This window comes from Heterodontus francisci, chromosome 2 (assembly GCF_036365525.1).
Source record: "Heterodontus francisci isolate sHetFra1 chromosome 2, sHetFra1.hap1, whole genome shotgun sequence".
Lineage (NCBI taxonomy): Eukaryota > Metazoa > Chordata > Chondrichthyes > Heterodontiformes > Heterodontidae > Heterodontus > Heterodontus francisci.
Genome location: NC_090372.1, coordinates 7,321,664 through 7,335,233, shown reverse-complemented (window position 1 = coordinate 7,335,233; position 13,570 = coordinate 7,321,664). Strand labels below are relative to the sequence as shown.

Below are 13,570 nucleotides of genomic sequence, written 5' to 3'. Positions count from 1 at the left end.
GCCATGGGCCTCGATGCCAGGAAGGCCTGGCCGATATTGCCGGCAGCGGTGAGGATTCGTGGCAGCACCCTCTGCCACTCAGCGACAGAAAGCAAATTCAAATATGCAAAAAAATTTTAATGAAAGAATTAATCACTTACCCACTCCCGCCGTTGGTTCCAGAGTGATAGTGCTGCCGATGGCTGGCACTCCCCGCACCTTTGGATACCCATCCGGGGATCCGCTGCGGGATACTGGTGGGGAGCGTGGAGCAGCTATGTATTTGAGTGTGGGAGGGGTGGGAGCGGCATCAGAGTGATTTGATTGGTGGGAAGGATTAAAGATTAAAGTTTGTGAACTTTGATGGCGGCGGGGGGAGGGGGATGTCAGGTGCACAAGGTAAGTATTTTGGGGGGAGAGGGGAAGGAATGAATTGTTTGGTTATTGGGGTGTGAGAGGGGCTAGAAACATTTAATTAATTTTTGAATAAATTTTAACTCACTATTTCTTTAAAAATTCAAATTAGATGTAAGGGCTCGAAGTCCTTTAAAAATGGTGTCGGCACCTGTGCAATGGTACCTGACGCCGTTGCTGGGGATGGAACACCCGCCCCCTCCACGTCACTGGGGAATGCGAGGGGTGCGGGGTGCGAGTGGTTATCCGTCCCGGCCATTTAGTTGATCGCGGACGTGTAAAATTCAGCCCATTGAGTTTAAACATCATATCGACCTTGGTCATCATGGTGCATGACATTCTATACTGAGTAGCATACCAGTAACATATTGCCACAATTTGTAATAGATTAAAAATGTGCACATGGACTCCTGACTCCTGATAGAAATGTACATTGGTCTTAATGTTGGTCGTGCAAATTATTACTTGGTCTTTCTGCACCAGAGACCATGGACTGAATTTTACCTTAGGCGGACGGGAATTCGCCACCAACTTTTATCCACTTCCGCCTAGCCCGGCGATCCATCCTGCATTTTACGGGTCCCCGGGCTTTAATTGTCCCAAGGTGGGACTGCCACCCACTTGAGGGAGGAAGTCCCACCTCAGTGAGCTGCCGGCGAATCAGCGGGCTGGCAGCTCTTAGTCCCGGCAGCGCCACTGGGAGTGGTGGCCACTGCTGGGACTGCAACCCAGCCAAACAGATGGAGCCAGGAGACGAGGTAAGTTGGGCATGCCCCGCCAGGGAGATCGGTCCTTCCCTAGTGAGGCTGGAGTGGTCGTTTGGGGGGAGGGGGGGGTTGCGTCTTGGGTCCCGGGGGTGGGCTAGGACACGGGGGTGGCCCACAATCGGGCACCCTGTGCCTGACTGCCATGGCCCACCTCCCCCCAGAGCGTGGAAAAGCCGGCAGCTATCGCTGGGCAGCCTTTCACATCCCCAGCATAACCGCTTGCCATGGGTAAAACCCCTGTGGAGGCAGGCAAAGGCCTTTGCCACTGCCCCCCCACCCCCACCCGATCACCGTAAAGTTGACCGGAGGCGAGAGCAGGGCAGGTAGGCCTCCTGGAGCCTCTCGTTCAATTTTACGCCGCCCCCATGCCACCATCCGACTCGCTGGGGTGGCATAAAATTCAGCTCCATATGTCACTTGAGGAATATGGGCTGAAGTTCATACAGGCGGCAGCAGTCCTGATTCTGAGTCAGAAGGGTGAGGGGAGTCCTGCCTCAGCTGTTTTGGGGACCCCTGGCACTTAGGCAGTTAACTGCCTGGTGTGGAGATTCCTGTCCCTTTAAGGAAATGGATTTGGTCCCCAAGAGCTGGCAGAGGGAGCGGTGATCATGGAAAGGACTGCAATCAGCTCGAAATGGCAACATGGACGCCGGCCTGGGAAGCAGATAAGTGGGGTTTGCGGGGGCCAGTCAGGCAGGCCCTGGCGAGAGATGGGGGGTGGGGGGCAACAGTTGGTGAGAGCAGTTGGCTGGGTCATTGGCACAGGGGTGGCCTTTGCTGCTGGAGGGTCCTCTGTCGACCACGTATTGCCCAAGTAGGAGGGCCCCCACCCCCACCACAGCTTGCAGGTAGGCCGCCTGGTTCTACTGGGTGGTCTCCACACTTGGTGGGGTTCCAACCAGCAGCTGGTAAAATACCAGTGGCAGTGGGAAGAGGCTGTTAAGTAGCCATTAATTGGCCACTTTAGGGCCTCAATTGGCCTCTGGCTGGGAAGGCTGTCCTCGACCTTCCCCACTGCTGACAAAATTCAATGGTGCCAGGGAGGGAAAGGACACTCCGTCCCCGCCTTCACTTTCCATTTTATGATTCTCCCCATCTCTCTGCCCGTCCCTGGACAGCTGATAAAATACAGCCCAATGTCAGGAGAACAAACCAGAAATCCACATCTATGTCGCAATGCACAACTCTACATTGCTGGATAAAACAGAGTACAGAGTGTCGGAGTGTTGATGCATTAGAATATTTTCAGGATAGTTTCTTAGAACAGCACATTTTGGAGCCAACCAGAGAGCAGACTATACTCAACCTGGTATTGTGCAATGAGATAGGATTAATTAATGACTTCATAGTGAAGGCGCGCCTAGGTAGCAGTGATCATAATATGATTGAATTGTACAGTCAGTTTGAGGGAGAGAAGAGTGGGTCTATGACTGGTATATTAAACTTAAATAAGGGCAATTATTAGGGCATGAAAATGGAGCTAGCTAAAGTGAACTGGCAAAGTAGGTTAAGGAATAGGTCAATAGAGATACAGCGGCAGACATTTAAGGCGATATTTTAGAATACACAGAATAGATACATTCCATTGAAAAAGAAAAATTCCGAGGGGAGGACTCACCATCTGTGGTTAACTAAAAATGTTAAAGATAGTACCAATCTTAAAGAAAAAGCATATAATTGCGCAAAGATGGGAGGCAGGTCAGAAGATTGGACAGAATATAAAAAACAGCAAAGAATGACTAAAATATTAATCAGGAAGGGAAAACTAGAATACAATAGAAAGCTAGCTAGAAGTATAAAACAGATATCAAGAGTTTCTATAGATATTTCCTAAAGAAAGTGAGTCTGGGGAATTAATAAGGGAAAATAAGGAGATGACAGATGAATTGAACAGGTATTTTTCATTAGTCTTCACTATTGAGGATACAAGTAACATCCCAGTATTAGCTGTAAATCAGGAAATGGAAGGGAGGGAGGAACTCAAGAAAATTACAATTACCAGGGAAGTGGTACTGAGCAAATTGTTGGAGCTGCAGCCTGACAAGTCCCTGGGTCCTGAGGGTTAGGGTTTAAAAGAAGTGGCTAGTGAGATAGTTGGTATGTTGGTTTTAATTTTCCAAAATACCCTAGATACAGGGAAGGTTCCATTAGATTGGAAAATAGCGAATGTAACTCCTTTATTCAAAAAGGGAGGGAGACAGAAAGCAGGAAGCTACAGGTCAGTTAACTTAACATCTGTCATAGGCAAAATGTTAGAAGTTATTATTAAAGACGTTACAGCAGAGCACTTAGAAAAATTCAAGGTAATCAGGCAGAGTCAACATGATTTTGTGAAAGGGAAATCACGTTTAACAAATTTATTGGAGTTCTTTGAAGAAGTAACATGTGCTGTGGATAAAGGGGAACCTGTGGATGTACTGTACTTAGATTTCAAGAAGGCATTTGATAAAGTGCCACATAAAAGGTTATTGTGGAAAATAAAAGCTCATGGTGTAGGGGGTAACATTTTGGCATGGATAGAAGATTGGCTAGCTAACAGGAAACAGAGAGTAGGCATAAATGGGCAAGATATAACGAGTGATGTGCCACAGGGATCAGTGCTGGGGCCTCAATGTTTTACAATTTATATAAATGACTTGGATGAAGGGACTGAAGGTATGGTTGCTAAATTTGCTACTGACACTAAAAAATAGGTAGGAAAGTAAGTTGTGAAAAGGACATAAGGAGGCTACAAAGGGATATAGATAAGTTAAGTGAGTGGGCAAAGATCTGGCAAATGGAGTATAATGTGGGAAAATGTGAAAGTATCCATTTTGGCAGGAAGAATAAAAAAGAAGCATATTATCTAAATGGTGAGAGATTGCAGAGCTCTGAGATACAGAGGGATCTGGTTGACCTGGTGCATGAATCACAAGAGGTTATTATGCAAGTTCAGCAAGTAATTAGGAAAGCTAAGAGAATGTTATTGTTCATTGTGAGGGGAATTTAATATAAAAGTAGGGAGGTTATGTTTCAGAATACTGGGCATTAGTGAGACCACATCTGGAGTACTGAGTACAGTATTGGCCTCCTTATTTAAGGAAGGATGTAAATGCATTGGAAGCAGTTCAGAGAAAGTTTACTAGACTAATACCTGGAATGGGCGGGTTGTCTTCTGAGGAAAGGTTGGACAGGCTTAGCTTGTATCCACTGGAGTTTAGAAGAGTAAGAGGCGACTTGTTTGAAACATAAGATCTTGAGGGGTCTTGACAGGCTGAATGTGGAAAGGATGTTTCCTCTCATGGGGTAATGACCAGATAATCTCTTTTTAAAAATTCATTCATGGGATGTGGGCATCGCTGGCCAGGCCAGCATTTATTGCCCATCCCTAACTGAGTGGCTTGCTAGGCCATTTCAGAGGGCATGTAAGAGTCAACCACATTGCTGTGGCTCTGGAGTCACATGTAGGCCAGACCAGGTAAGGATGGCAGGTTTCCTTCCCGAAAGGACATTAGTGAACCAGATGGGTTTTTACAACAATCGACAATGGTTTCATGGCCATCATTAGACTAGCTTTTTGATTCCAGATTTATTAATTGAATTCAAATTCCACCTTCTGCTGTGGTGGGATTTGAACCCATGTCCCCAGAACAATACCCTGTCTCCGGGTTACCAGTCTAGTGACAATACCACTACGCCACCGCCTCCCCTTTTGTGATGTTGATTGAGAGACTGGGGATAACTACCCACTTTTCTTCAAAATAGTGCCATGGGATCTTTTACATCCACCTAAGAGAGCAAATGGGACATTGGTTTAACATCTCATCCAAAAGACAGCACCTCCAACAGTGCAGCACTCCTTCAGTACTGCACTGGGTGTCAGCCTTAATATATGTGCACAAGCCCTGGAGTAGGAACTTGAACCCAGAACCTTGTGACTCAGATGTGAGAGTGCTACCAACTGAGTCGCAACTGAAACACAAACAGTATGTAAAAGCTGAGAAAAGCCATACCAGTGCTAACTCAATAAAACCTTTGTGATAGACTTAGTTTTTAATGAGAAAATCAGTTTGGTCATTCTTGTTGTTATTGAAAACAGGGTTCTTTGATGTCCAGCACATATCTTTCTCACTCTAGTTGAAGGCTATTATCTGGAACATGATTGTGTTTACCTGTTTTGACTCCATACTTCAACGTATCACTGCAGTCAACAAGAACTTGTTCAAGCGATTCTGGTTGGTCAGATAATTCCAGGTTGAAACCCTCCATTCCTTCAAGAAGCTGGTGGGGATAGTGGAAATCCAGAACCTTTGATGTTCTATTGAATGTTTTTCTGACATAATTCAGCAGAACTTCAAAAACACCTGTTAAAAACTGCACGGTTTGTTCTTCACCGTTTTTAGCTGGCAGTAAATCTATAAACAAATTATAAAATTATAAAAATTATCATAAAAACAATTATTCCTTTACACCAAAGGAGTGAAAAAGAATTCCATAAGGCTAGTAAGTGTAAGTGTAGAATTTAGATTTTTTTTTAGATTTAGATTTAGATATACAGCACTGAAACAGGCCCTTCGGCCCACCGGGTCTGTGCCGACCATTAACCACCCATTTATACTAATCCTACACTAATCCCATATTCCTACCACATCCTCACCTGTCCCTATATTTCCCTACCACCTACCTATACTAGTGACAATTTATAATGGCCAATTTACCTATCAACCTGCAAGTCTTTTGGCTGTGGGAGGAAACCGGAGCACCCGGAGAAAACCCACGCAGACACAGGGAGAACTTGCAAACTCCACACAGGCAGTACCCAGAATTGAACCCGGGTCGCTGGAGCTGTGAGGCTGCGGTGCTAACCACTGTGCCACTGTGCCGCCCCAAAATTTAGTAATTTGCTTTGTCATTTAAAAAGTCACTTAGTTTATTTTGAAAATCCATAACCTGAAAATGAATAAGTGTCATCTCTGGAGAGACTAATCTTGCAGAACAGTGCATTCAGCACAAGGGATTGATTTTACGATATTTTGTTCTCCATGGTTGAGATTCTCCTCTTCGGGATGGGACTTCTGCCCATTCCCTGCTATCCCCTCCAACTCATCCCATTTCCCTAGGTTGTGGTTCATCCTGTAGGCGCAATGAGTTTCTGATGGGAATCTTGCCAATGAGAGGGAGTCTGCCAGTGTTAATAGAAGACTTATGATGGTGGTGTAGCAGGAACACAACTGCAGCACCAGAAGAGATGGCAACGGAACTTAAAAAGGTGTAGAGATGGTCCAAAAATCAGAATCACAGTCCTAAACTTGAGACCTTCATTTCATGCCTATCATTTCAATCATTATTTTCCACGCCCATTAGGGCGGCACAGTGGTTAGCACCGCAGCCTCACAGCTCCAGAGACCCGGGTTCGATTCCGGGTACTGCCTCTGTGGAGTTTGCAAGTTCTCCCTGTGTCTGCGTGGGTTTTCTCCGGGTGCTCCGGTTCCCTCCCACAAGCCAAATGATAGGTAAATTGGCCATTATAAATTGTCACTCGTATAGGTAGGTGGTAGGGAAATATAGGGACAGGTGGGGATGTTTGGTAGGAATATGGGATTAGTGTAGGATTAGTATAAATGGGTGGCTGATGTTCGGCACAGACTCGGTGGGCCGAAGGGCCTGTTTCAGTGCTGTATCTCTAATCTAATCTAATCATTGCTCCCTCTGATACAGCAACAGCCTCTGCTCTAATTTGGAGAGAAGTGAACTCGAAAATTTTGAATTTAAGCTGACCTAGTCATCAGGTCGTCTAGAATTTCTGTCCATCCGGCCCCGGGGAAAAGCAAGTGCGACAGAGAACTCTTAAAAATTCATAAGACCTAAATGCATTTTACTTTATAGCCGCTATCCCTTTTTGAATGTGTGTGTATAACAAAAAAAAGAACAAAGACAAAGAACAAAGATAATTACAGCACAGGAACAGGCCCTTCGGCCCTCCAAGCCTGCGCCGATCCAGATCCTCTCTCTAAACATGTCGCCTATTTTCTAAGGTTCTGTATCTCTTTTCTTCCTGCCCATTCATGTATCTGTCTAGATACATCTTAAAAGAATCCATCGTGCCCGCATCTACCACCTCCGCTGGCAATGCGTTCCAGGTGCCCACCACCCTCTGCGTAAAGAACTTTCCACGCATATCCCCCCTAAACTTTTCCCCTTTCACTTTGAACTCGTGTCCTCTAGTAATTGAAACCCCCACTCTGGGAAAAAGCCTCTTGCTATCCACCCTGTCTATACCTCTCATGATTTTGTACACTAAATCTGTATGAGTGTGAGAGTGGGTTGTCATGAAACCCCGAATTGCAAAAAGGGAAATTTTACTTTCATTGGTTGGAGCCATACATTAGACTTTTAATGGGAATCCTACAAGTTAACTTTTAAAAAACTGGCAGCCAAGATGTCCACTGCAATTTACATTTGAAATACCAGAAGATTAAACTGGAGACAAAAAGTCTTACCAAGCCTAGCCAGAACAATAGCTCGCTCTCAGTGATTGAATTATCTAGAATAGCTTTTATCAACATGGTTCTCAAGGTTATCTACACCCATCGACTTTGAAAGAGTCAATCCCCTCCATGGGGACTGGACATGTAGCACCTTCAATCTCAGTGAAGATCTCAGAAAAAAAACTCATTAAAAACAAAGGGGCTTGATAGAGTTATCAGACCCTGTGCAGCTCTGATGGAACTGTCAGCTTTGTCATACAGACAGCAAACAGTAGTAACTGAAAAACCATCAATGAAGCAGGCTCTCTCTCCCTGTCTCTTCCCACAAAATAACAACAGAAGATCCGGCTGCGACTGGGAACCCCCTCAAGCCTACAGACTGCTTCAGTCAGCAACCAAGGGATGAGAATCAACCCTGTATTCTGCCTTCAGGAGCCATGAGCAAAGCAAGCCCACCACCGCACACATGGCCCAGCGAGGTCTTCAGGAATACAATTTCATCTGAGGACTATTGGACTCACATACTGTATTTAAATTCCATTTATTCCAGACTTTAATCCAACCACCAAATCTGTTTTCCCTCTATAATCAGTGTGTGCGTGACACTCGTGTAAATGTTTGTGTGAATGTGTAGTGTATTTTTAACTGGGCTAGAGTGTTAAGTATAATAAACATACTTCTTTGTTGTTTAAACTCAAGAAAACCTGTCTGAAAAGCAAATCTAAATTAAAGCACTCGGGTTAAAACAGTTTTTCAAAACGCATGCTGTCTTCGGTCAGTCGAGAGATTGAAAAGGGGAGCCATCCCTATCATCTCTCATCTGTCTGCAACACCCACTATTATGTCAGAAACTTGTTACAGTAAAACATAAAAAGGTTGTACCTTGTGCAAAAATGGTGGAAAAATCTGGAACTTCCCGTTTAGTAACAGAGTTTCTGTTCTGACTATTCTGACACACAGAGTGGGCACTGGAAGCTGGGGATATCTTCAGACAGGTTGGATTCATGCTATTATCTCCATCTCTGGAAGTTCTTTCCAGATCACCTGCAACATTACAAATTGTAACTGAAGCTCAGTGCTTAATTTTCAGCTTTAAAACGAATTAAAAATGTGCTTTTAAACCTCGGGACATCGCGAAGCAATTTACAGCCAATGAAATACTTTTGAGGTGCAGTCACTGTTTTAATGAAGGAAATGTGGCAGCTAATTTGCACACAGCAAGCTCCCACAAACAACAATGTGATAGTGACCAGGTAATCGTTTTTTTACCGATGTTGATTGAAGGATAATTATTGGCCAGGACACCGGGGGAGAACTCCCCTGCTCTTCTTTGAAATAGTGCCATGGGATCTTTTACGTCCACCTTCAAGAGCAGATGGGGCCTCGTTTATCATCTTTTACCCGGGGTCACAGTTTCAGAATAATGAATTGGTCATTTAGGATTGAGATGAGGAGGAATTTCTTCACTCAAAGAGTTGTGAATCTTTGGAATTCTCTGCCCCAGAGAGCAGTGGATGCTCAGTCATTGAGTAAATTCAAGACAGAGGTCGGTAGAGTTTTGGATACTAAGGGTATTAAGGGATATGGGGATAGTGTGGGATGGTGGAGTTGAGATCGATCAGCCTTGATCTTATTGAATGGCGGAACAGGCTTGAATGGCCAAGTGGCCTACTCCAGCTTCAATATCTTATGTTCTTAAGTAAACAAATATTAGTTCATATTTGGCGGCACAGTGGAGCAGTGGTTAGCACTGCAGCCTCACAGCTCCAGGGACCCGGGTTCAATTCTGGGTACTGCCTGTGTGGAGTTTGCAAGTTCTCCCTGTGACCGTGTGGGTTCTTACTGTGTGCTCCGGTTTCCTCCCACCGCCAACGACTTGCAGGTGATTGGTAAATTGGCCATTGTAAATTGCCCCTAGTGTAGGTAGGTGGTAGGGTATATAGGATTACTGTAGGGTTAGTATAAATGGGTGGTTGTTGGTTGGCACAGACTCGGTGGGACGAAGGGCCTGTTTCAGTGCTGTATCTCTAAATAAAAATAAAACATTCAAAGGTTTATCTCTTGTACAATTTCCAAGTCTTCGTATGAAAAATTTTCTTGCATTTCAATCATGGTTCAGCAGGGAAAGTTTATTTAAACTGAATTTTCAATGTTAATAAAGAGGTAACTAACTAATCTAGTAATAAATTACTAGACCTCTGGGTTGCTGGCCCGGTACCTTAGTCACCAGGTTACTGCAGCCATAATGTTTATATTGCTCACAACACAATTGTTCTCATAATCTATTCTTGACATGCAATTTGTTTTACTTTCTATCTGTTGACAAATAAAACATATCTGTTGTAATTACAGGTGTTGTCAGTTTGTGAACAGTTCACAATGAAAGAGCTGCTTTTGTTAATCCTGTTCATCCTGTATGCCCAGTTTCTTTCAAAGACTTTTAAAAGCAAAGAAACTGATGAATCCTCACTGCATATGGGGACACACCCTTCCAGAATACTGGTACGTTCTCCAAACTACATATGCTTAGAATGCAAAGTTTAGGGTGAAAGCTCTGTTTCTGTTGTTGAGGGGTTTAAAAACAAATCTAGTCTGGAGAGGCTGAGGCTCTTAAATTAAAAATGTTAGTGAAAGGTAATTCATTGGGTACAGTTAATCATGTTATTTTAACATATGCATATTGTCATGCTCACGCATGGAGAAATTATGAACTATATAATACTTATTAAACAAACCCAAAAATGGACACATCCTGAAAAACAAGATGGAGTCAAGAGGTCAGGTGATCTTATCCTGTGGTGCTAATACACACAGAAACTACAAGAACCCTGAGTCAATCTTCATGTCTGGACCAGCCTTGGAGAAGGCATTAGAATGTAAATGACCCATTCTGTGTTAATGGTTACCTCGCTTCAACAAATTGGGTTAACAATGGCATGGCAGACATGGTGTTTCCCAATTCAAACCCAAATGAATGGGTGTGGAAAAACTCCACTTTATCAAAATGAACTGAAGATGGGTGACACCCAGACCCCATTGTCTAACAATAGCACCACCATCAGACACCATTTATAAGGACAATGGTAAAGAGAAACAATGGTCTCATGACAAAAACCAAGGGTCTGACAAGGAGCTTAATAAAAGTATATGCTGGGCAGACAAAGGCAGAAGCAGAGAGAGAGAGATCCCATCTGCTCCAGTGGAAGAAAAAGGACCCTGTCTAATGATACCATCTTTAAAATACAAGTAGGCAGTGACTGGAAGTGACCTTGAACTCCATACCTGAGAAATTGTACCAGGGTTTTTGACATTGAACTGTGACTGAGAGAGAGCAAAACAAAATCTGCAACAACACATTTGCCATCCTGAAACTTTCTAAGTTTTGTCTTCAGTCAATCAGGAAAAAGGAAAAAAAAAGCCTGCACTGTTTTTAAGACTTCAACCCCCTCCCCTGGAGTTTACAGTGAACTCTTTTAAAAACCATTAGACCTAAATGCATGTTATCTTCTAATCTCTATCTTTTCTTGTGTATATGTGTGGCTTTGTATGCATGTGAGTGAGTGAAGTTGCGAATATTTTTGGGTGCTGTATAATAAACATTTATCCTTTTTTAAACCTATTAGAAGACATGTCATTTGTCTGATTGTTGACCAAACACATTTTTAACAAAAACGCTGTCTTTTGGTCAGTTGAAAGGTGAAAAAGGGAAATCACCCCCATCATTTCCCACCTGTCCATAACAATAGATTTTTTGTTGTGGAAACATTATTTTGGACAAAATGAATTTTCATTGTTAGAAAAAATGGCAATATATTTTTTTCAGAAAGCATTTTGAGCGATTCAATTTGGCAAAAAGTAACTCAAAATCGTGACACAAGATGTGAGGATTGCAAACAGGAAGTGCAGGCAATGGCAAGGTTTTTGGTAGGAATGTTTGTAACAGTGTTTTATGAGTGAACAATCCGTTAATTTTTGCAAAAATATTTGTTCTTGCGATTTGTGGGTAACAGCTATTTATTGCTGATTCCGAAGTGCTCGGAGGGTAAAGAGAGCCAATCACGCAGTGTGGAACTAGAGTCACACAATAGGCCAGACCAGGTAGGGGTGACTGAATTGCCTCGCTGAAGGGCATTCTTAAAACTGTTGGGTTTTTATGACAATCCAGCAGCTTTCACACACATTTTCTGCAACTCGCTCAGTACCAGCTACTGCACCCACTGTGCTTATGTTGCTCACACCACAAGCAATTGAATAAACATGATTGTTCCTCTTTCTTGGTGAGGAATGGTGAGGCCAGTTGTAGGAATTCTGTCTGCATTGACATAAATCAACCAGTGCAACATAGATCAGGGATTGAACCTGAATTCTTTCTGGTCTCAACGGCTCAGTACCACACTGGGTAGTGTATTTATCAACTGCTGACAGGAAAAGCAAATCTAAATGTTTTTCCTAAGTATAAGCCCTCTGTCTGCAGAGGCGTTGGTGGTGGAAACACTAGGGTTGGCACACCAGGTTACCACTGAGGTAACAAATTCCTGCGCTGGAGGCTCTCCTGATCATCCACTGTAACTTCAACAGAAACCCTGGAGAAATGGCGGAAAGAGGAGGAGATGCGAAAGGAGCAGAGACAGGGAACAGAGAGGAAGAGTGATGGGGTGGGAAGGAGGAATGGGGATATGGACAGGAGGAGCAAAGACAGGGAAACTACCAGAAACGGGAAAGGGAGGCAAGTAAACTCTCCGAACAGGAAGGGGATCCGATCCCTTTCTCTTCACCAGGGGAATTGGGATGGTGTGAGCAATGGCAAGGAAGCTGCTTCAGCAGCAAGGTTGGGTGTCACCCTTCTCTCTTACAGGGTCATGATTTTCCTCTCAATCACTCTGCTACATATTTCCTTCTCAATAGCAGAGTGCGGAGAGGTGGAAAAGGGATAAGTTGGGGTCCATTTTGCTTCTCAGAAGGAAGCAAGGAGCAATTTCATTCTCAAAGGTGCCAATGACCTTTGTGATTCTGCAGGAGGGGTACTCAGTTGTACCTGTTCAGCTGCTGAGTGGATGGCACTAGCCATGCTGCATTCGGCACTTGAGAGTGGATTTAGCTTTACTTGTTACATTGCTCAGTCAGAATGGTCATCAATGGCCTTCATTTACGATGTTGATTGAAAGGGGCCATTGGTTGCTTCGAGGCTGAATGGAACATAGGAGCCAGAAAAGGCCATTCAGCCCTTTGAGCCAGTAATTACTGTTTCTTGGGGTTTTGGGGCTGGGGAATGAGGTTTGGAAGGTCTACTTAGTTTGATGGTTCAAAGAAACTGATTTAACACTATAAACAGGACTATTAACCCAAAGCGATTTGGTGATCTTATAATTTCAACTGTGTTAGCTTAGCTTTCTTATTCTGTGTAACATTTGAATTGTAAAATTTCATAACCCTCCTGCAAACTCATGATATTAACTGGGTCCCCTCCAGACAATGTTACCATTGCTTAAACAAAAATATCAACAGAAACATAAACAACTACAAGAAAATGAAACATAATTAATTTTAGCTGGTTAATTTTTTAAACATATTTCATTTCAAAGGCTAATATTCTTGAAAAGAGGGAGACAGTGCCTTGATCTATTGAAGATAACACACACCATTTATCAATTAACACTTTCAATCAAAAATGTAGGAAACACTCACTTGTGTCGATATTTGCAGCCTGTCTCTTCATGTTTGGATGTTCACTTTCTTCCATTGGAAGGTATTTTAAATGCGATCAGGGAACTGCTTTGAAAGCTTTCTGCTCATCCCTTTATGTGTCAGCTGTGTGGTTTTATCCTCTCAGCCAAAGTCCCTTTATCTTGTGTTAGCAACTATTTGGGTGGAGACAAACAAAGGTAAATTTCTACGATTAGGTTCTAACTCCACTCTGTTGCCTCTATTCTGTTTTAAAATAAT

General features: G+C 43.4%; 1 protein-coding gene across 1 annotated transcript in view; it reads right to left on the bottom strand.

Moving 5' to 3' along the window:
- The window catches only part of LOC137379128 (glutamate decarboxylase 1-like), a 73,546-nt gene extending 60,179 nt beyond the window's left edge, over window positions 1-13,367 (bottom strand). The window contains exons 1-3 of the mRNA XM_068049846.1: window positions 13,313-13,367; window positions 8,510-8,671; window positions 5,312-5,554 (exon numbers count right to left, since the gene is read on the bottom strand). Coding sequence (XP_067905947.1) covers window positions 5,312-5,554; window positions 8,510-8,671; window positions 13,313-13,367 — 460 coding nt within the window. The remainder of the gene's footprint in view (window positions 1-5,311; window positions 5,555-8,509; window positions 8,672-13,312) is intronic.
- Window positions 13,368-13,570: the final 203 nt, after the last annotated feature.